The following is a 23,510-nucleotide window of genomic DNA, read 5'->3' on the forward strand; positions in this document are numbered from 1 at the left end:
AACTGTGATCATGCTCTCCATAGCCGATGTGAGTAAGACCTTTAAACAGGTCAACATTCACAAGGCCGCAGGGCCAGACGGATTACCAGGACGTGTACTCCGAGCATGCGCTGACCGACTGGTAAGTGTCTTCACTGACATTTTCAACCTCTCCCTGACCGAGTCTGTAATATCTACATGTTTCAAGCAGACCACCATGGTCCCTGTGCCCAAGAAAGCAAAGGTACCGTCATGTAGCACTCACGTCAGTAGCCAAGAAGTGCTTTGAAAAGCTGGTCATGGCTCACATCAACACCATTATCCCAGAAACCCTAGACCCACTCCAATTTACATACCGCCCCAACAGATCCACAGATGATGCAACTGCTCGGCCTCCGGCCGCATGGCAGAACAGAGGGTAATGCGTACGGCCCAGTACATCACTGGGGCCAAGCTTCCTGCCATCCAGGACCTCTATACCAAGTGGTGTCAGAGGAAGGCCTTAAAAATTGTCAGACTCCAGCCACCCTAGTCATAGACTGTTCTCTCTGCTACCGCATGGCAAGCGTTACCGGAGCGCCAAGTCTAGGTCCAAAAGGCTTCTTAACAGCTTCTACCCCCAAGGCATAAGACTCCTGAACAGCTTATCAAATGGCTACCCGGACTATTTGTCCCCACCCCCCAGTTTTACACTGGTGCTACTGTTTATTATCCATGCAGTCACTTTCTCTCTACCTACATGTACATATTACCTCATCTAACCAGTGCCCCCGCACATTGACTCTGTACTGGTAGCCCCTGTATATAGCCTTGCTACCGCTATTTTATTGTTACTTCTTATTTTGTATTTTATTTCTGTTTATTTTAGTAAATACTTTAAACCTTTTTTCTTAACTACTTTGTTGGTTAAGGGCTTGTAAGTAAGCATTTCACTGTAAAGTTCTACACCTGTTGTACTCTGCACATGCGACAAATAAAATTTGATTTGTGACATTAATATGTGCATTGGTTCTCAAGTGTGCCACTGATTTGAGAAAAGGCTTGTCTCACTCAAAATATTTTAGCCTGAATACATCAATGCAGCAGCCAGTGACAGGCTAGGCTGGGTCTATTTCAAAGATAATCCACAGGCTGGAACTGGACTGAGCAGTGCTCTATGGGTGCAGTCAAACAGAACCAGAGTAGAAGATACATGGAATCCTATCTACTCTCTATGCTATAAAAGGATGAGAAAACAAAGTACACCTTTGGGGTTTTTTTATTTTCCATGTCTGTATGATACCATCTAACCAGAGAGCTGTGTTTTGAGGCAAAGAATATGAATACCTTTGACAGACTACCTGCTGCGACCTGAAGAGCAAACAGCCCTGTGAAGGTCAGCTCCTCTTTGTAGAGGACAGTGGGGCTGGTCAAATATACAATACCCCTCAACTTTTTTAACATTGTTATGTTACAAAGTGGGATTAAAATGGATTTAATTGTCCTTTTGTCAACAATCCACACACACAACTGTCAAAGTGGAAGAAAAATATGTATTTATTAATGAAAAATAAAAACTCAAATCTTGATTAGACAACACCGAGTCAATACGTGTTAGAATCACCTTTTGCAGCAATTACAGCTGTGAGTGTTTTTGGGTAAGTCTAATATGCTGACCAGACCGGACACGTCGCGTGCGTTGCAAAATAAATTTAGAAAGCCATGTTATTCAATTATTGCGCCAAAAAACGTCTGCGTTGCCAAGGCCTAAAATAGAAGTCATTCTTATTTCTGACACAGATCGCGCTGCAAGTCCTGTCTCTCCCATCTCCTCATTGGTTTATAGAAGCAGGTACCCACGTGCCATCTCATTGGTTATACCCACGTGGGTGATTGAAAGACTAACTGTTTTGCTGGTTGCTGTGGTAATACTATGAAAGTGTAGATGCCAATCACCATATAAGTTCAAGGATGAAAAAGCCTGGAAGGAGGAGAGATGACTAGAAACGATTCGGTTGACCGTTTTATGTGTGGATTAATTGTCGGAGTAGAGGACCTTGTGAATTTCAGGTAAAATAACTCAATGTTTATATCCCAGGACAAATTAGCTAGCAAGTTCAAGCTAGGTAAATAGGACAAATTAGCTAGCAAGTGCAAGCTAACTAGCTAAATTGCCATACATGTTTAATGCTTTTCGACCTGTCCCCAAATTAATGTCATTGGTTCAGAGTTTGTTTTGATACTTTAACCTGCGTGTCGTGATCGCGTTTGATGTAGGGGGACAAAATAAATGTATGCACGATAGCGCACGCACGCAGCCGATTGGGTTCCGTGTGTGAGCTTTGTATACCTGAATTGTACATTTGCCCATTATTCTTTTTTAAATTCTTCAAGCTCTGTCAAGTTGGTTGTTGATCATTGATAGACAGCAAGTATTCCCATATATTTAAGCCAATTTCAGTCAAAACTTTAACTAGGCCACTCAGGAACATTCAATGTCATCTTGGTAAACTCCAGTGTAAATTTGGCCTTGTGCTTTACGATATATTCCTGCTGAATGGTAAATATCTCCCAGTTTTTCCCTCAAGGATTTTGCCTGTGCTTAGCTCTATTCTATTCATTTTGTATGCTAAACCCCAAACATTCAGGCCCCCCTTCTGGAATTGGGGAACATCCCACGCCGCCTTTATTTTTTACATTTAACCTTTAAGTCAGTTAAGAACAAATTCTTATTTACAATGACGGTCTACCCCGGGCCAAACCTGGATGACGCTGGGCCAATTGGGAGTCCCATAGTGCAGCGCACAATCATGGCCGGATGTGATACAGCCTGGATTCGAACCAGGGACTGTAATGACACCTCTTGCACTGAGATGCTGCACCACTCGGGAGCAATATTGGAATACGAAGTGTTACTCAGTGATGTGTTGTATTCAGGAGAAAAATATATATTTTCTTTGCCACATTTTTGCAGTATTAGTTTAGTGGCTTATTGCAAACAGGATGCATGTTTTAGATGATTTTTATTCTGTACAGGCTTCCTTTTCTCTCTGTCAGTTAGGTTAGTATTGTGGAGTAACTACAATGTTGTTAATCCATCCTCAGTTCTATCACAGCCATTCACCTCTGTAACTGTTTTAAAGTCACCATTGGCCTCATGGTGAAATCTCTGAGCAGTTTCCTTCCTCTCCGGCAACAGAGTATTGATACATCATCCAAAGCATAATTGATAACTTCACCATGATCAGAGGGATGGACATTCAGTGTCCTTTCAGCTTTTTTTTAAACTCATCTACCAATAGGTCAAATCCAGTGAGGGAGGCATTGGAAAACCTCCCTGGTCTTTGTGGTTGAATCTGTTTGAAATTCAATTCATGAATGAGGGACCTTACAGATAATTGTATGTGTGGGGTATAGAGATGGGGTAGTCATTCAAAAATCATGTTAATCACTATTGCACACAGCGTGAGTCCATGCAACTTATTTAGGCTTGCCATAATAAAGAGGTTGAATACTTATTGACTCAAGACATTTCAGCTTTTAATTGTTAAATAATTTGTAAAATAAATAAATAATAATCTACATTATGGGGTATTGTGTGTAGATCAGTGACACAATCTCAATTTAATCCATTTTAAATTCAGGCTGCAACAACTAAATGTGGAAAAAGTCAAGGGGTGTGAATCGTTCTTGAAGGATCGAATCCCTGAGCTGACAAGATACAAATCTGTTGTTCTGCCCCTGAGCAAGGCAGTTAATTAACCGCTAACAAAAACTGCTCCCCGGGCACCGATGACATGGAGGTCGATTAAGGCAGCTCCGCGCACCTCTCTGATTCAGAGGGGTTGGGTTAAATGCGGAAGACACATTTCAGTTGAATGCATTCAGTTGTATAACTGACTAGGTATCCCACTTCCCTTTCACTCAAATTACATTTTATTTTTTAAAGTTATACGAATGTTGAATTTTTACAAATTATCCCTGTTTTGCTATCCTTTCCCTTCTCAAAAGTCATTGAACATGTTAAACATGCACGACATACAGCTTAAGCAAAGTAAAGCAACATTGGCTTCCTTGTCCTGTTTGCCTCGTGAGTCATGACTCCTGACCCGGACATCTTCTCAGCGACAGAATAAGGAACAGCAACATATCTCATTGAGAGATGAGATCAAGGAGATGGGTTTTTCCCTAACATGTGACATTTGAAATGTGTGACATTTATTATGGTGAACAGTATGACTGTGACATTGTGAAACTGTGGGTTGAAGAGGATGTGGGGTGGTTTAAATGGAAGATTTACTAGCATGATCTACCATGACAGGCTCTCAAGAAATGCCATAGACACAGTAAGGATTAGCTGCTGCACTCCACTCACCAGCCGCCACAGCTGACCACATGACAAAGAACATCCCCACTGCGATCCTCTTGAGGGAGGAGGGCAGCAGGCCTCTGCGTTTGAGGATGGGGTCCACCACTTTGTCCTTAAGGGGGATCAGCATGAGAATAAGCACTGCGTCGAACATTGTCAGCCAGGCGGCAGGGAAGCGGAATGTGATCTGTCAGGAATCCAGAAAAAGACAAACATGAGAAACTATTTACAAGAAGTGCACAAGACATGGAAAACAATACAGAGAATGTCAGTGCACTCCTGTCCAGTTCCTCAGGGGTGAGGGAGTGATGTGCTGATGGCCTTGACACCGTGTTGTCGCCCTCAGCTGGACAGAACTAAAACTGAACCAAAACTCAAGTTAAATAAATATATTCAAATAAAAAAATGAAAGTATAATTTACATTTCACAAAATCTATTGCACACAAACTACATCTGGTAAGACCATCTAAAGAACAATTAATCATGTATTAGAATAATTCAGAGTTACGTGGGTAACATTGTCCCAGCAGCAAGTGTGTTAGGGTGAAATGATAAACAGACTGTTGCAGTAGCAATTAGCATTAGCAAAAGACCAGAGATGGAGAAATTATTATCATCATCATCAAGAAGTCCATTGGCAGAACATTCTTAAAAATTATACATACCGGTACAAATACACTGGATAACAAATTAATCAACATGGAAAACAAAATGTTTTATTTGAAATGTAGCCTACAATTGAAAGAAAATGCTACAGGAAACTGCAAGGCGTAGTCCTTATTTATTTCGCAATTCAAATGTTAAGTGCCTCCTGAACTCCCAAAACATCTCTAGTTTTAAACATCTGACGGTCCCGTTTATTCCCTGATTGAATTTACATTTCTTAGACTAACCGCTGGTAATTTATACATTGTGCCTTTGAGGTTGAGAGTATGTCTGCCCCCCCTCATTATCATATCCAAAACATGAAAGTGTGCTAAGTATTTGCACCCAGGTGAGTCTAGTTTGATTGGCAGAGGTGCCCCAGTAGCCACGACTCAGTAGCGACCAGAGGGGGAGCACATTAACATCGGTAAGTGTTAATTAAGCAGAAAAACTGCCCAGACAGTGGAATGGCTCTTCATCCTGCAGCTACTCTTCCCTTGGACTGAGTATGCAGAGAAGTGACCCTAAAAACACAGGTGGACCAAACTTTTGAGAGTGTTGGTTTTTACTCAAGAAGTCTCTGCACTTTGGAAGACTAGGATTAATGAAATAATTACTTATTACACTTTTGGACATTTCTGCCCATTACCTTACAATGTGCAATTGTCAAGAAAGTAATTGAACCAGAAAGAATACACATAACTGCCTCTACTGTACCCATGTGGCCTTGCCTCAACACTTACACATTAAAACTAACTGGGAGGGGAAAATACCATAAAACTAAATTATTTATTAATTATTCTGGCCATTTCCGCTTTGATGTCTTCACTGCTTGCCTTTGCTTTGCCAAGCTTACCCTGCCTACCTGCTCTCAGCTATCATCAGAGTAGGATATGATTTCCTGAAAAAATATATTCTCTGTAAATTAAAGCTCAAATGTATCTCCAGAATTAAAGGCGCACAACATCACTGTGGTAAAGATATCTAATCTCACTTCCATTTTCAATTTGATGACTGCTTAGAGTATGGTAAAAGCACTTCCTTTTTTTGGAAACAGAAATACTACATGCTGAGAATGAAAATAAGCAATAACATTTCCTGTTCAAATAATACTTGAATGTAAAAACCATTTCATAAAATCACTTGCTGAGAAATGGCCATTTCACCTGAAAGCCATTTTGACAGATGGTATTGAAATACAAATGAAAAACAGAATAAGTGGCATGTGTTTGCTCTTTTTAGATCTGAAAAAAAAAACAAGGGGCAACCTGCAGTTGCTACATACATTTTTGGACATAAAAATTAATACGTACCCATTGAATCTTGAAGAATATAACTTATAAATGCCTCATGAGCTTAGTTCAACAGTCGTACCCCATCAGAACACAAAATATAGGACTATTTGTCTCCAATGTTTGTAAACAAAGTAAAAGTAAACAAACACTATTGCCTCAAAACATGGTTAAAACTATAGTGTTGCTATCATGCATGGTCAGTCCTTGCATCCATAGCTCCGTCTATGAATTTGAGAGTGGTTACATTTCTCAAGCCCCATCCCTCTACTTTTTACCGAAACAGTGGCAGGGAGGGGTTTTGTTAGTTTTTCAACTGCGGATTTCCCCCTTTAAGATGGTGGATGTTTTAACACCATAGAATGTGTGGTTAACGAGAAAGTGTTTCAGTTCACATTTTACTCTACATACTTCCCTTACCACCCTATGCATGTGTATGTTCAAATGCCTGACAGACTTTGAATCTAAAAGTAGCAACAAACCCAAACAGGTGCTAGTCTCTTACCCATTTCTAGTCAAAGTATGTGATGTGGATTAACCAAACACTTCACATAAGCTACTCCCTGGGAGATAATGGGACACACACTACAACAGAAGATATATGGCCTTGTCTAGTCAGAGGCATCACCCAGGAAAAAAAAATGTCTGACCGAAGCACAAGAGACAACGGAAAACCAGGGTGTTTATCTGTGATTAGGGAGTGGGTCAAACTTTTGATTTAATCCTCAGGGGTTTAGCAACCTTGACTGCTTCCAGCTGTTGTCTGATGCTTTTTCACTGGCCTACTGACTCATCTCTACTCTACAGGGAAACTAATCCTTCCCATTCTAAATCAGGTTAGACAGAGACAGCCAACTGGACCTGTGGGGCTCTCTGCCAACAAACAAAACGTGATATTTAACCTTCAAGTTTGAGTAATGCCCAAAATGTGACAGACCATGCTTTCTAGCATTTGGTCAGAGCAACATTGACCACCCACTGGGCAAAGACTGGTTGAATCAATGTTGTTTCCACGTCATTTCAACAAAACAATTAAATATGATGCCGTTGAATCAACGTGGAAAACTGATTGGATTTGCAAAAAGTCGTCAACGGAAGGGATTCTGTCTTTTTTTCACCTAACTTTTAACCTAGATCCAATGACATTGTGAATGTTTTTGCTGATTTCACATTAGTTGACAATTCAACTAAATGAAATTACATCTCTGCCTAGTGGGAATAATCATAGCACACATGCAGGCAAATCAGCTGGGGTTCAATTTGAGTTTACCTGGAGGGTTCCGTCACTACTGTTGGTGCCTGTACTGGTGTCAGGAATCCTTAGATGTAGGCTCTGGAGGAAATATGTTGTCTGCATCTACAGAACAGTGAAAAGAAAATTCCTATTTCTTAACTGATGCCATTTTGCCTGCAAAAACACTGAAAGAACCTACTGTACTTGATCCTGATGTAATTAACGTTGCTTAAATCTATGAAAACGAAAGGAGGGGAATAGATAAATCTCTCACCTGAAAGTATACAGTCCAGTATGGGATAAGAGCAAAGAACACCGGGAGAACTTTAAGCATTGCTTTCACCTCCTCCACCTTCTCCTCTGGGAATCTCCCTCCATATGTCACCTTGGCACCGTCCAGCATGGTCGGTTTAGCCCTTAACAAGAGAAGAAATACAACACATTTTAACAACTTTAAAGACATACAAAGTTGCTACTGCATGTTTTGATAAGGGCCGTACAATTTAGTAAATATCCCATAAACTAACTCAGCTACAATTCAACTAAATTCTGGAGTTACGAGACTTAATTAGGACTTTTTTGTGAATGTCTCTCCTTTAAAATAACAGCACTTCTAGTGAAAGGGCAGAAACGTTATACTAAAGCCTATAATCCCCATCTCTGGATAAAAAGCCTTAATAAGGAATTCTTGAAAGGCTGCAGGATTGACCAACTTAAAATATTCAATGTCAAGTTTTTGGACTGATAGTGCTACTTAGGTTCAAAGTCAAGCAACAGAACTTTGGAATAACTTTCCTCCACAACGAATGATGATGAATGCCAGGGAAAAAAAGAAAAAAAACTTCTACAGTACAGGCTGGGGATCAAAGAAAAGTTTAACATAAAGGGCTACCAGCAAAACCTAGTGGTACGATCTTGGACCAGAGAAGCACTATACCATACACAGACACACACGCTTTTATCCAAAGCGACTTAGTCATTTCACATATGGGGGGGTGCTGGGAATCGAACCCACAACCCTGGCATTGCAAGCGCCATACTCTACTAACTGAGCCAAACAGGAGCACATATCCTTATTTTTTTTAAATCCTAAAGTAGATTTGAAGATGTTTGCTATATTGTTAAGAGTATTGGGTGTCCATCGAGATCAGAGAGAGCCCAGCCTCATTCACACCCTTGATCTAGCCCACATCCAGCTACTGATATAGTACGACTAAGTAAGAGCAACACAATGGTGATCTGGCTGGCCCCTCTTACCGTAGCAGGTTGGGCTCTTTGGGCTGTGCAGTGCAGCAGGCGTAACCCAGGATCTTGAACATATCAGTGAAGGCACTACCGTCAGCTGGCTTGTTGATGAAGACTGTACGCCCCAGCAGGAACACCAGGAAGGAGACACCCAGGCACACAGCTGGGATGATGTACCCCAACTGGAAGTTGATGTTCTGCTGGATGTAAGCCACGCCACCTAGGGACAAGATGGCCCCTAGGTTGATGCACCAGTAGAACCAGTTGAAGAACCTGCGAGTGGCCTCTGGGCCACGATCTTTTACCTGTGAGGCAAAAGGGCTTGTCATGGCAACCAATATTATCATTCAACCTCTGCAATCCATCAGCATCTTTTAGAAAAAAAACTGAATTGCAGTATTATAATCAAACTCAATAGGCTAGACCTAAAATGGGCATGCATGGCCATCTAAAATAAACAGTAGGCCTAATCATAGGAAACATGTTGTTGTAAATCCCATCATTCACTGGCATTAAATAAGAATTTGTTCTTAACTGACTTGCCTAGTTAAATAAAGGTACAATTAAAATAAAATAAATTAGTGTATAACTACCATGTGATGCAGCCTACAGTGCTAATATATTCCTTCTATTCCATGCTTCAAAAAAGGGGAAGTAACCTTGTGAAAAGCAATAAGACTGTTCACTATCTCATGAATAGGTTAATCTAATAATGTTTTGAAGATGAACAACTAATTCTACTCAATGGCATGACCATTTTACCCCAATATTACTTTTGTATCCCACATGAAACATTTAACAATCAAAATGAAAGTGTCTAAACCAATCACACACTAAAAATGTGGCAAGCAAAAACAATTGAAAATCATATGACGATGGAATTGAAATCTGTGCTAATCAAAGTCACCACCTCTTTGAAAACTATTTTGGCCAGCCTGGTTTAGCTAGATTTGAATAACAATGACCCCTTTCAGAGATTTCCCACTGAAATGGGCTTTCCTCCTTCATGACGGGTCTTATAGGTAGGCCTAATACTTAATTTCAATGAGAAAAAGAAAGACACATGTGAGTTTCGCTTCCTATGTTGATGGAAAATTACTCATCTAGCATTCTTCTCAGCCTTAGATGACTGGTGTGTTGACCTGATTGATGGCATTACCCAAATGTAAACCTCATGATGCAAATTGCCAATGGCTACAACTAGCAGGGGTCTTGCGGATTGAGTGATCGTGGTAAACCTAGAGAGATGACAGGCATAGTACATCAACATTTTTCCTATTCCACGATTACCCTTTCAGTCCATATACAAGGCTGACCAAAGTAAGATCATGTTAGAACCATTCAGGTGTTATAAATTAGGCTGTGTTAGACGGGATCGCATTAGCAACAGTGTTAAGCATAATACATTGAGCATTCATTAAGTTTTCATAAGAGATCTTAGAGAGATTGCTTTGTTCAGTCATAAGATATACTGTACCTGGTCTGCCCCAAATGGAGTGATGTTTGATTTCACTGTTCCCACACCAAGGGCAATGAGAACAAGGGCAGTGTAGATCACTGGCCCACAGTAAGGTGCCCGTGTGGGGCAGGTCACATTGCTTGGAAGGGTACCGTTTGTGCTCAAACATTCAGCTGGTTGCACTGGAAATGCCATTTCATCACCACACAGGGTATTCTGGGAGTCTGTACTTGCGATAAATGGGAAAAACAGTATGCCAAGAAAGTACAGGATCAAACTGCCAGCAATGGTCCAGAACTTTCCCAGATATGCATCAGCCAGCCAGCCACCAAATGGTGAGATCAGGTATGTAACCCCCATGAACATCAGGGGTGCCTGGCTGGCCTGAGTTCCCTCCCAATAAAATGGGCTACTGTTGAGGAAAAGGACCAGGTTGGAAGTGATGCCATAGAATGCCACTCGTTCCAATGATTCTGCCAGCAGAATAGTCGCACATGCCAGTCTTCTGCCCTGGAACACTGACACAGGCCTGTTCACAGTCACCGAGCTGCTGTCCAAAAGAGGGGTGTTTTCACTGGCATTCCTGCTGGCCATCTTCAGCTGACTTGTTGACTTAAAATGTTCACTGGAAAAACGTCAAACCTAAACAAAATGAACACGAGATGATAAAAAAATACAACGATACTAGGCGTTATGTCGTTAAGATGTTGGAGAGACTACAACAGGGTGGTCCAGTTCAGTTTGAGAGATACTTGTTTTCTTAGATAGCTAAGTAAGGCATGGAATATTAGCTAGCTTACAAAGTTTGGTGTGGTTCATGACATCGGCATGCTAGCTTTAGCACGATGATTCGCATCATAACACTGAGAAGTAGCATACAGTACCTTTAATGAATGACACACGTTCCAACGTCTGCCATTTAGCCTCCTATCTTAACAGTTTTCTTGCTCGACCTGACACAAAATCAATGTGTTCAGAAAAGAGAATATCTAGCAAGCTAGCTACTCGCGTAACGTTAACTGTAATGAAACTGACACTCACACTGCCTGTCACAGCACTGGCGCGTGACTGTCTGCTCCTTCAGAAGTCTAAATTGTGCTTTTTCCCGAATAACATAAACAGATTAAACAACTTCACATAACACTACTGACAGTTTGAGCGACTGAGGCAGTCAATCCCTACATTTTACAAAGTTGTGATTCGTGCAGTTGTTGCGCTGTTTAGATGCACATAGTTGAGTCATCTTAATGTCGTATTTTAGCCTAGATCCATTGGCCAGAATGGTAACATGCTTATAATCTATTGGTCGAAAAGGAAGCCATTCAATACTAACACTTCCTGCAGTGCTTGCAGTTCCTCTTTCTTTTGAGTAGAGAGTGTCATGAATGAAGATCAGAGTACTCAAAATGGAATGAAACTAATTAATAAATATAGCCATATAAATAATTATATAGCTATATTGTTTTAAAAAAATGGTCGCTAGGCTTTTTCTGGAGGGGCCAGAGAGAGAGCGTTCCTCGTTTCCAGGGGAACATTATGAAAGACGGACTGTCATTTGTAAACAGTCCCACGTGTGCCAACGATGACGTAGCTCATGGTGTCAACAGGATGAGCTATAAACAGCCTGTAACTCAGGCAACTCCACACTAATTGAACATTCTTTTTATATCTAACTTCTATTCAAATTGTAAATGTAGAGACAGCCCTGGGTGTAGCTATGAAATTGCTATTTCTTGCATGCCTCAGTCCAAAAACGGGAAACTGTACCACAGCCGAGAGAATAAGGTAACGTTAGCGAGCTAGTTTTTGGGTTGTCTTGAAAATAAGGAAGTAACGTTGACGTGCTAACTAGCTCACTGTCAGGAAAATGTGGATCATTAAATATTGGAAACCGGAGCTCAATTTACCTAGCATACAATAAGGAATCATAGCATGTTGGATCTGCAATACATGCCCAGTATTGGCCAATGATTTCCATTCAATGGTCAGTGCCAGAGCCATGTATTTATCGAAATGCACGACTCTGGTCAGTACCCACCTCACCTGTCATTGGTTATCAAATATATTGGCTAACATCAGCTGGATCAACGCTCCCATCGGGGAACCAGTCGTGATCAATCAAAAACATTAACGCGTAGAGACTGATGTTTCCGGAGAAATGTCAGTGCCGAACTGCCGATGAAGCGAACATAACAGAATACATGAATGAAAGTATTTTGTTGATTGGAGGTGGAGTAAAATGGCGGAAGTGGATGCTGAGTTCAAATCAAGCAGCGAGTCGAGTAAAGTTGGTGAAGATGAATGTCCTAAATGGACAACCGTAGTTGCCCGAAAACTGGATCTAAAAGGAAATTGTCTAAAATGAGAGTGGAGGATACGTCTATGAATGATAATGATTCACATCTTCTTTGGATGCGTTTGTTGAGTAAGGATGCGTATGTGGGAAACCCGTTTGAGGTGTCAAATGGTGAAGTATACGCTGGGAAAAGTGTCAGAGTGACCAGGAGTGGTCTTATTTTGATTCATTGTATTTCTGAAGAACAGAGGAAGATTGCAGTGGATCTCAAAATTATCCCGACAACAGAAGTTTTGTGCTTTGAACTTCGGAGTAGAGCACCTGTCAAAGGAGTCATCTCAGGGGTGACCACAGATGTTCAGGTTGAATACCTGAAGAGAATTCCTGGTGTGGTTGGTGCCCGGCGTCTGACCTGCTGGGTGACTGGAGAAAAAGAAGAATGTCTCTGTCGGTCCTTTTGTTTTTTGATAAAGAGCATCTACCTATGCATGTGAAGCTTGGTTATGTAAGATGCGTTGTAAGAGCTTTTGTTCCCAAACTACTGCAGTGTAAGAACTGTAAAGGTTTTGGCAATGTTTCAAGTGTGTGTAGACGGATGGAGTATACTGAAAAACGTTGTGTAGAAGGACGACGGAGTTGCAATTGTGGTGGGGATCATGATCCCGAGTTCCTGGAGTGAAGGAGTTTGAGGTGGCAAAAGTTAGAGCGACCAATCAAATCTCCTATGCGGAAGCGATTAAAAGATTTGAGATAACAAGTAATCCTAGTGAAGTAATCCTAGGTAGTGGGTCCACCACAGCCTGTTGTAAATGTTTGCTGTCAGTCAAAAGATACCCTGTGTTAAAAAGGAAGATTTTTGTGGCGTTCATTGCCACAGTTATAAACTGTATGGCTCAAGTCTCAAAGAAGTCTAAGAAACTGGACATTATTGTGGCTGCGGCAGAAATGTTTTTAGGACTTAAGAATTTTACATCTGAAGACTAGCAAAGGGTACTGGCGCCAGAAGACGGCCCGCCCGCCCTCCCAGGCTCCCCTTGAGCCTCTGTAGGGATCAGATCTGTTTATTTTTATAACAGTGAAGTTGTTTTATTTATTTTAAGTCGTTTTTTTGCTAGTAGTTCCGTTTTTGGGGGGGAATTCTGTTTCCATCCCGCACAGTAGGTGGCGGAATGCACATTTAAATGGTTGCCAATATACCATAGAAGAAGAAGTGCTCCCACCTAGCTAGCTATCCAGTTAACCTACACATCGAGATATAGCTATAGTGCTAGCTAATTGTAAGCTACAATCTTTTCATTTCAGGGCACACATTGAATCAGCGGGTCACACCTGTGAGCTTCGAGATGCTGCGGATTTCAAGTCATCGGCAGAGGTGGCCAGTTTGATAGAACAGAAGCCACCCTTCGAGGGTGCTATTGCCATTCACCTGTTCAAAGGAGGCAGGCTCCTTCTAGGTGAAGCTACAGTACCTTCAGAAAGTATTCATTCCCGTTGACTTATTCCACATTTTGTTGTGTTACAGCCTGATTTCTAAATCGATTAAATCTATTTTTTACACACAATACCCCATAATAACAAAGTGACAACATGTTTTTAGAAATGTTTGCTTATTTATTGAAAATGAAATACAGAACCTCATTTACATCAGTATTCAAACCCCTTTGCTATGACACTTCAAATTGAGCTCAGATGCATCCCATTTTCTTTGATGATCCTTGAGATGCCACTACAATTTGATTGGAGTCCACCTGTGACTAGGGATGCACATTTTGGGAAATATTCAGAGGTCGAAACTTTCCATGGGAATTAACGGCAATATATGTGAATTAACGGAAATGTATGCAAATTAATATTAATGCCATTTTAAATGTAGATGTTTTTTTTTTGCATTGGATATACAGTTGAAGTCGGAAGTTTACATACACCTTAGCCAAATACATTTAAACTCAGTTTTTCACAATTCCTGACATTTAATCCAAGTAAAAATTCCCTGTCTTAGGTCAGTTAGGATCACCACTTTATTTTAAGAATGTGAAATGTCAGAATAATAGTAGAATAAATTATTTATTTCAGCTTTTATTTCTTTCATCACATTCCCAGTGGGTCAGAAGTTTACATACACTCAATTAGTATTTGGTAGCATTGCCTTTAAATTGTTTAACTTGGGTCAAACGTTTCGGGTAGCTTTCCACAAGGTTCCCACAATAAGTTGGGTGAATGTTGGCCTATTCCTCCTGACAGAGCTGGTGTAACTGAGTCAAGTTTGTAGGCCTCCTTGCTTGCACACGCTTTTTCAGTTCTGCCCACACATTTTCTATAGGATTGAGGTCAGGGCTTTGTGATGGCCACTCCAATACCTTGACTGTTGTCCTTAAGCCATTTTGTCACAACTTTGGAAGTATGCTTGGGGTCATTGTTCATTTGGAAGACCCATTTGCGACCAAGCTTTAACTTCCTGACTGATGTCTTGAGATGTTGCTTCAATATATCCACAAAATTTCCCTTCCTCATGATGCCATCTATTTTGTGAAGTGCACCAGTCCCTCCTGCAGCAAAGCATCCCCACAACATGATGCTGCCACCTCCGTGCTTCACGGTTGGTATGGTGTTCTTCGGCTTGCAAGCCTCCCCCTTTTTCCTCCAAACATTACAATGGTCTTTATGGCCAAACAGTTATATTTTTGTTTCATCAGACCAGAGGACATTTCTCCAAAAAGTACGATCTTTGTCTTTGTCCCCATGTGTAGTTGCAAACTGTCGTCTTGCTTTTTAATGGCGGTTTTGGAGCCGTGGCTTCTTCCTTGCTGAGCAGCCTTTCAGGTTATGTCGATATAGTACTCATTTTACAGTGGATATAGATACTTTTGTGCCTGTTTCCTCCAGCATCTTCACAGGGTCCTTTGCTGTTGTTCTAGGAATGATTTGCACTTTTCACACCAAAGTACGTTCATCTCTAGGAGACAGAACGTGTCTCCTTCCTGAGCGGTATGACGGCTGCGTGGTTCCATGTTGTTTATACTTGCGTACTATTGTTTGTACAGATGAACGTGGTACCTTCAGGCATTTGGAAATTGCTCCCAAGGATGAACCAGACTTGTGGAGGACTATAATTTTTTTTCTGATGTCTTGACTGATTTCTTTTGATTTTCTTATGATGTCAAGCCAAGAGGCACTGAGTTTGAAGGTAGGCCTTGAAATAAATCCACAGGTACACCTCCAATTGACTAAAATGATGTCAATTAGCCTATCAGAAGCGTCTAAAGCCATGACACAATTTTCTGGAATTTTCCAAGCTGTTTAAAGGCACAGTCAACTTAATGTATGTAAACTTCTGACCTTCTGGATCAGTGATTTGTGATTCAGTGAATTATAAGTGAAATAATCTGTAAACAATTGTTTGGAAAAATTACTTGTGTCATGCACAAAGTAGATGTCCTAACCGACTTGCCAAAACTATAGTTTGTTAACAAGAAATGTGTGGAGTCATTGAAAAACGAGTTTTAATGACTCCAACCTAAGTGTATGTAAACTTCCGACTTCAACTGTATTTACCATATCATATGGAGACAGAAACATACACCTTTTACCTTATCATAAGTAGACATAATTGCAAATTATTAAATCCTTCCAATATAAATGTTTAAAAACTATTTAGTTACGAATTGAACTTTAATGAAATGAGTTGACTCTTCACATGGGATGGTTTCACTGAACAACAAAAGAAAGGGAATATTGAATGATCCCCAATGATCCATTGCATCTCCAAAAAACGTTTTTAACATACATCTTTAAAATGATAGTCTAGAAACTAAAGCTTTGGTTGTCTTCCTCTCAGGCTTCCATGTCTTCTCCCTGAAGCTCCCCAATGTCCACCTCTTGAACATCAGACTCTATGAGGCCTCATCTTCACTGTCACTTTCCAACCATGTTAAGGATGGCTTGTTGTCAGGCTCAAAATGCCTCATTTGCCCGGCTGGCCACCAATTTTTCAACCCTTGTATTGGTCACCCTGTTGCGTGCTTTGGTGTGTGTGTTCCTAAACAAGGACCATTTGCGCTTTGAGGCGGCTGATGTTGGTGGGATTTGGAGGATGATGGAGGCAACAGGGGAAAGGGCCTCAGATCCACAATGTCCCTTCCACCAGATGGCTGATGAGATATGTTGGCACGACTGCCATATTGCATCTCCATCCCAAAGCCTTTGCTTGGAAGTGTACTTCGCCAGACTTCCAAGAACCTTTCCCTCATCCAGGCCAAGGTGGCGAGACACAGTAGTGATGACACCATAGGCTTTGTTGATCTCTGCACCAGACAGGATGCTCTTGCCAGTGTACTTGGGGTCCAACACGTACGCTTCAGGCAGAAGTCTTCACGCTTTTTGATGTATTTCAGAAATGTAGTTTCCTCTGCTTGGAGCAACAGTGAAGTGGGCAGGGCAGTACGGATTTCTTCTCTTACATCTGCAAGCAGAGTCTGAATATCAGACAGGATGGCATTGTCTCCCTCAATCCGTGCAATGGCTACTGCTATAGGTTTCAGGAGTTTTTCAGGCTGCTTACCACTCTCCCAAAATACATAATCCAGGAGGATCCTCTTGATGGCACTGTCCATATCGGCAGTCTGTGATATGGCCATTTCTTGGAGCGACTCCTTCCCCTCCAGGAGACTGTGAAACATGACAACACCACCCCAATGGGTGTTGCTGGGCAGCTTCAATGTGGTGCTCTTATTCTTATCACTTTGCTTGGTGAGGTAGATTGCTGCTATAACTTGATGTACCTTCACATACCTAACCATTTCCTTGGCTCTCTTGTAGAGTGTATCCATTGTTTTCAGTGCCATGATGTCATTGAGGAGCAGATTCAATGCATGAGCAGCACAGCCAATGGGTGTGATGTGAGTGTAGGACTCATCCACTTTAGTCCAAGCAGCCTTCATTTTCGCAGCATTGTCTGTCACCAGACTACCTTCTGTAGTCCAAGGTCATTGATGACTGCCTTCAGCTCATCTGCAATGGAGACCGGTGTGTTTTTTATCTTTTGTGTCTTTGCTCTTGTAGAATACTGGTTGAGGGGTGGAGATGATGTAGTTAATTTTTCCTTGCCCACGAACATTCGACCACCCATCAGAGATGATTGCAATAGTCTGCTTTCTCTATGATTTTCTTGATCTTCACTTGAACTCTGCATCCAGCAAATGAGTAGATAAAGCATGTCTGGTTGGAAGGGTGTATGCTGGGCGAAGAACATTCAGAAATCTCTTCCAATACACATTGCCTGTGAGCATCAGAGGTGAACCAGTTGCATACACAGTTCGAGCAAGACATTCATCAGCATTTCTCTGACTACGTTCCTCCATTGAGTCAAAAGAAAATCTGATTCCAGGAGGACCATGAGCTGTTGCTATCGATAAGGTGTCTGATTCATCATTTTCACCTCGAATAGAAGTAGAGGGACTTTTGTTCAGAGGTTGCTTGTTGTGAGTGCTGAGGGAACTTTATGCATTTGGCCAGATGATTCTGCATCTTCGTTGCATTCTTCACATGATTTGGCACAGTATTTGCAAATGTACACAGCTTTTCCTTCAACATTAGCTGCAGTGAAATGTCTCCACACATCTGATAGTGCCTGTGGCATTTTCCTGTAAAGATTAGAAGAAGAAAAAGTTTTAAAAACTACAATTCCATGTACAGATAAATAGTTAAGCAGTTAGATTAAACAACTCCTTTGTAAGATAAATGTTTTAAAATGAAACATGTATGGAAACAGGTGAATTAACACTCCTCGGTTAGCAGGCTTAAGCAAACTAAAACCCACATGGTAGCAAAAACGAAATTGTTAGCAAGTTAGAAATGATTTAAACACTATTTAAACACTATGATTTAAATAGTAGTAGGCTACTGTTTACTAGTTAACAAAAAAATGATGTATGTCATTTAAAATATATTCACCCCACCCAGTATTGTAATCAAAACTTACCAGAAAGCATGTAGTCCTTGACTCAGACAGTGTAGTAGTGTGGGCTCAATAGCATCTCACTAGTGTGCAAGATCTTGAGAATCAGCTGTACATGTGATGGAAGAGTGCACAGCACATGTGATGGAAGAATACACTGTGCATGCAGAGGGTTGCAATTCCATTGAATTGGGGATAGTTTCATCAAAATATGCCACAAGACCTAGAATTGCTTTATGTGTATCCCACGAAAAAGGTTCACTGTTAAAAGCAACATTTTTTGATGAATTTAAGGAAAATTCCCCAAATTCCCAGGCTTAACTTCCCATGGAAAATTTCTGGAAATTTCCGGGAAAGTTTCTGACCCTTTGCAACGCTATCTGTGATCAATTCAATTGTTTGGATATGATTTAGAAACACACCTGTCTATATAAGGTCCGACAGTTGACAGAGCCGAAACTAAACCAAACTATATCTCGGCGAATTGTCCATAAATCGTTGAGATAGAACTGTGATGAGGCATATATCTGGGGAAGGGTATAAAACAATTTCTAGAGTGTCGAAAGTTTCCAAGAGCACAGTGGTCTCCATCATTGGGAAATGGAAAAAATATGGAACTACACAGACTCTGCCTAAAGCTGGCCAACTAGGCAAGAAGGACCTTGGTTAGGGAACCCAATGACCACTCAGACAGAACTACAGAGTTCATTGGCTGAGATGGGAGAACCTGCCAGAAGGATAGCAGTCTCTACAGCACTTTATGGGAGAGTTACCAGACGGAAGCATTCCTGAGAAAAAGGCAGATGACGGCACACCTGGACTTTGCAGAAAGACTCTGAGAACATAAGGCATAAGATTATATGGTCTGACGAGACATAAATTAAACTCTTTGGCCTGAATGCAAAGCACTATGTCTGGAGAACCAGGCACAGCTCATCACCCGTCTAACACCATCCCTACCGTGAATTATGGTGGTGGCAGCATCATGCTCAAATCAAATTTTATTTGTCACATGCTCCGACCTTACAGTGAAATGACCTTACAGTGAAATGCTTACTTACAAGCCCTTAACCAACAATGCAGTTTTAAGAAAATCCCTACAAAAGTAAGAGATAAGGATAACAAATAATTAAAGAGCAGCAGAAAATAACAATAGTGGAGCTATATACGGGGGGCACCGTGTCGAGGTAATTATGTACATGTAGGTAGAGTTATTAAAGTGGCTATGCATAGATAATAACAGAGAGTAGCAGCAGTGTGGGGGGGGGGGGGGGCAATGAAAATAGTCTGGGAAGCCATTTGATTAGCTGTTCAGGAGTCTTATGGCTTGGGGTAGAAACTGTTTAGAAGCCTCTTGGACCTAGACTTGGTGCTCCGGTACCGCTTGCTGTGCGGTAGCAGAGAGAACTAGGGTAGCTGGAGTCTTGGACAATTTTTAGGGCCTTCCTCTGACACCGCATGGTATAGAGGTCCTGGATGGCAGGAAGCTTGGCTCCGGTGATGTACTGGGCCGTACGCACTACCCTCTGTAGTGCCTTGTGGTCGGATGCCGAGCAGTTGCCATACCAGGCAGTGATGCAACCCATCAGGATGCTCTCGATGGTCCAGCTATAAAACCTTTTGAGGACCCATGCCAAATCTTTTCAGTCTCCTGAGGGGGAATAGGTTTTGTCGTGCCCTCTTCACGACTGTCTTGGTATGCTTGGACCATGTTAGTTTGTTGGTGATGTGCACACTAAGGAACTTGAAGCTCTCAACCTGCTCCACTACACCTCCTTTTTCTGTAGTCCACAATCATCTCCTTTTTCTTGATCACGTTGAGGGAGAGGTTGTTGTCCTTGCACCACACGGTCAGGTCTCTGACCTCCCTATAGGCTGTCTCGTCGTTGTCGGTAATCAGGCCTACCACTGTTGTGTCATCAGCAAATTGAATGATGTGGTTGGAGTCGTGCCTGGCCGTGCAGTCATGAGTGAACAGGGAGTACAGGAGGGGACTGAGCATGCACCCCTGAGGGGCCCCCGTGTTGAGGATCAGCATGGTGGATTTGTTGTTACCTACCCTTACCACCTGGGGCGGCCCATCAGGAAGTCCAGGATCCAGTTGCAGAGAGAGGTGTTTAGTCCCAGGGTCCTTAGCTTATTGATGAGCTTTGAGGGCACTATGGTATTGAGCTGAGCTGTAGTCAATGAATAGCATTCTCACATAGGTGTTGCTTTTGTCCAGGTGGGAAAGGGCAGTGTGTAGTGCAATAGAGATTGCATCATCTGTGGATCTGTTGGTGCAGTATGCAAATTGGAGTGGGTCTATGGTTTTTGGGATAATGGTGTTGATGTGAGCCATGACCAGCCTTTCAAAGCATTTCATGGCTGCAGACGTGAGTGCTACGTGTCGGTAGTCTATGTGGATGCTTTTCAGCAGCAGGGTCTGGGAGACTGGTAAGGTTAGGGGGAACAATGAATTAAGCCAAATACAGGCAAATCCTTGATGAGAACCTGCTTCTGAGTGCAAACAACCTTAGACTGGGCGAAAATGTATGTTCCAACAGGACATTGACCCCAAGCATACAGCCAAAGCAATGCTGGAATGGCTTCAGAACAAGAATGGGAAAGTCCTTGAGTGGCCAAGTCAAAGCCTGGACTTGAATCCCATTGAAAATATTTGGAAAGACTTGAAGATTGCTGTTTACCGCCGCTCCCCATCTAACTTAATAGAGCTTGAGAAAATCTGCAAGGAAAAATGGGAGAAAATCCAAAATCCAGACATGCAAGGCTGATACAGACAGTCAATTTGTCTCAAAGCTCTAATCGCCGCCAAAGTTGCTTCTACAAAGTATAGATTCGGGTTTGAATACTTATGTAAATTAGATATTTATGTATTTCATTTTCAATACATTGGCAAAAATGTAAACAAAAACTAAAATAACTGTCATTATGGGGTATTGTGTGTGTTGAATTCTGTCTTTAACTACAAAATATGAAATAAGTCGGTAATGAATACTTTCTGAAACCACTGTATATTTGCATCTTATCACCTTTTTTTATTCCCTTATTGATTCACCCTTTCTTTGAGGTGATTTGTACTGATAATGTCATTGATAGTAGCTTAACTAGCTAATAATAGAAGGATAAAGGTTCCAACTTTATCAACATCCCCCCTTTTCTGCTCTTTATACCAGATACTCAAGTGCCCTTTGGAGTAGTCTTCGGAGGAACAGACATTAATGAAGATGTGAAAGTGGAGCAGAAGCGTGCAGTTATGGAGCAGGTGTTGCTGAAAGCCAGGTGAAGTCAAGCCTCTGACTCTAGATTTGGAAACCATTAATGTCCAATTGAACCACAGACTCAAATCAAATGTATTTATAAAGCCCTTCTTACATCAGCTGATGTACAGCACTTTGTGACAGAAACCCAGCCTAAAACCCCAAACAGCAAGCAATGCAGGTGTAGAAGCACAGTGGCTAGGAATCCCTAGAAAGTCCAGAACCTAGGAAGAAGCCTAGAGAGGAACCAGGCTATGAGGGTTGGCCAGTCCTCTTCTGGCTGTGCCGGGTGAAGATGATAACAGAACATGGCCAAGATGTTAAAATGTTCATAGATGACCAGCAGGGTCAAATAATAATAATCACAGTGGTTGTCGAGGGTGCAACAGGTCAGCACCTCAGGAGTAAATGTCAGTTGGCTTTTCATAGCCGATCATTCAGAGTATCTCTACCGTTCCTGCTGTCTCTAGAGAGTTGAAAACAGCAGGTCTGGGACAGGTAGCACGTCCGGTGAACAGGTCAGGGTTCCATAGTCGCAGGAGCAGCAGCACGGCCAGGTGGACTGGGGACAGCAAGGAGTCATGAGGCCAGGTTCTAGGGCTCAGAGAGAGAGAGAGAGAGAGAGAGAGAGAGAGAGAGAGAGAGAGAGAGAGAGAGAGAGAGAGAGAGAGAGAGAGAGAGAGAGAGAGAGAGAGAGAGAGAGAGAGAGAGAGAGAGAGAGAGAGAGAGAGAGAGAGAGAGAGAGAGAGAGAGAGAGAGAGAGAGAGAGAGAGAGAGAGAGAGAGAGAGAGAGAGAGAGAGAGAGAGAGAGAGAGAGAGAGAGAGAGAGAGAGAGAGAGAGAGAGAGAGAGAGAGAGAGAGAGAGAGAGAGAGAGAGAGAGAGAGAGAGAGAGAGAGAGAGAGAGAGAGAGAGAGAGAGAGAGAGAGAGAGAGAGAGAGAGAGAGAGAGAACTTAAATTCACACAGGACACCGGATAATACAGGAGAAATACTTCAGATATAACAGACTGACCCTAGCCCCCTGACACATAAACTACTGCAGCATAAATACTGGAGGCTGAGACAGGAGGGGTCGGGAGACACTGTGGCCCCATCCGACGATTCCCCCGGACAGGGCCAAACAGGCAGGATATAACCCCACCCACTTTGCCAAAGCACAGACCCCACACCACTAGAGGGATATCTTCAACCACCAACTTACCATCCTGAGACAAGGCCGAGTATAGCCCACAAAGATCTCCGCCACGGCACAACCCAAGGGGGGCGCCAACCCGGACAGGAAGATCACGTCAGTGACTCAACCCACTCAAGTGACGCACCCCTCCTAGCGACGGCATGGAAGAGCACCAGTAAGCCAGTGACTCAGCCCCTGTAATAGGGTTAGAGGCAGAGAATCCCAGTGGAGAGAGGGGAACCGGCCAGGCAGAGACAGCAAGGGCGGTTCGTTGCGCCAGTGCAATTCCGTTCACCTACACACTCCCGGGCCAGACTACACTCAATCATATGACCTACTGAAGAGATGAGTCTTCAATAAAGACTTAAAGGCTGAGACCGAGTCTGCATCTCTCACATGGGTAGGCAGACCATTCCATAAAAATTGAGCTCTATTGGAGAAAGCCCTTCCTCCAGCTGGTTGCTTAGAAATTCTAGGGACAGTAAGTAGGCCTGCGTCTTGTGACCGTAGCGTACGTGTAGGTATGTACGGTAGGACCAAATCGGAAAGATAGGTAGGAGCAAGTCCATGTAATGCTTTGTAGGTTAGCAGTAAAACCTTGAAATCAGCCCTTGCCTTAGCAGG

At 42.2% G+C, this 23,510-nt stretch overlaps 2 protein-coding genes across 9 annotated transcripts in view; one reads left to right on the forward strand and one right to left on the reverse strand.

Moving 5' to 3' along the window:
- The window catches only part of LOC139545490 (solute carrier family 15 member 4-like), a 113,665-nt gene extending 101,288 nt beyond the window's left edge, over positions 1 to 12,377 (reverse strand). Inside the window, exons 1-6 of one of the 6 annotated variants that reach the window (XM_071353308.1) lie at positions 12,247 to 12,377; positions 10,222 to 10,845; positions 8,757 to 9,049; positions 7,774 to 7,915; positions 7,536 to 7,622; positions 4,334 to 4,514 (exon numbers count right to left, since the gene is read on the reverse strand). In XM_071353308.1, coding sequence (XP_071209409.1) covers positions 4,334 to 4,514; positions 7,536 to 7,622; positions 7,774 to 7,915; positions 8,757 to 9,049; positions 10,222 to 10,797 — 1,279 coding nt within the window. In that variant the 5' untranslated portion in view covers positions 10,798 to 10,845; positions 12,247 to 12,377. Of the gene's footprint in view, positions 1 to 4,333; positions 4,515 to 7,535; positions 7,623 to 7,773; positions 7,916 to 8,756; positions 9,050 to 10,221; positions 10,846 to 11,087; positions 11,443 to 12,246 lie in introns of those variants that run through there. The other 5 variants (XM_071353307.1, XM_071353305.1, XM_071353310.1 and 2 more) reach the window with 5 other exon arrangements.
- The window catches only part of glt1d1 (glycosyltransferase 1 domain containing 1), a 42,156-nt gene continuing 30,405 nt past the window's right edge, over positions 11,760 to 23,510 (forward strand). Inside the window, exons 1-3 of one of the 3 annotated variants that reach the window (XM_071353314.1) lie at positions 11,760 to 11,988; positions 13,802 to 13,977; positions 21,629 to 21,734. In XM_071353314.1, coding sequence (XP_071209415.1) covers positions 11,921 to 11,988; positions 13,802 to 13,977; positions 21,629 to 21,734 — 350 coding nt within the window. In that variant the 5' untranslated portion in view covers positions 11,760 to 11,920. The remainder of the gene's footprint in view (positions 11,989 to 13,801; positions 13,978 to 21,628; positions 21,735 to 23,510) is intronic. The other 2 variants (XM_071353312.1, XM_071353313.1) reach the window with 2 other exon arrangements.

The sequence above is a fragment of the Salvelinus alpinus genome, chromosome 19 (genome assembly GCF_045679555.1).
Source record: "Salvelinus alpinus chromosome 19, SLU_Salpinus.1, whole genome shotgun sequence".
Taxonomy (NCBI): Eukaryota; Metazoa; Chordata; class Actinopteri; order Salmoniformes; family Salmonidae; genus Salvelinus; species Salvelinus alpinus.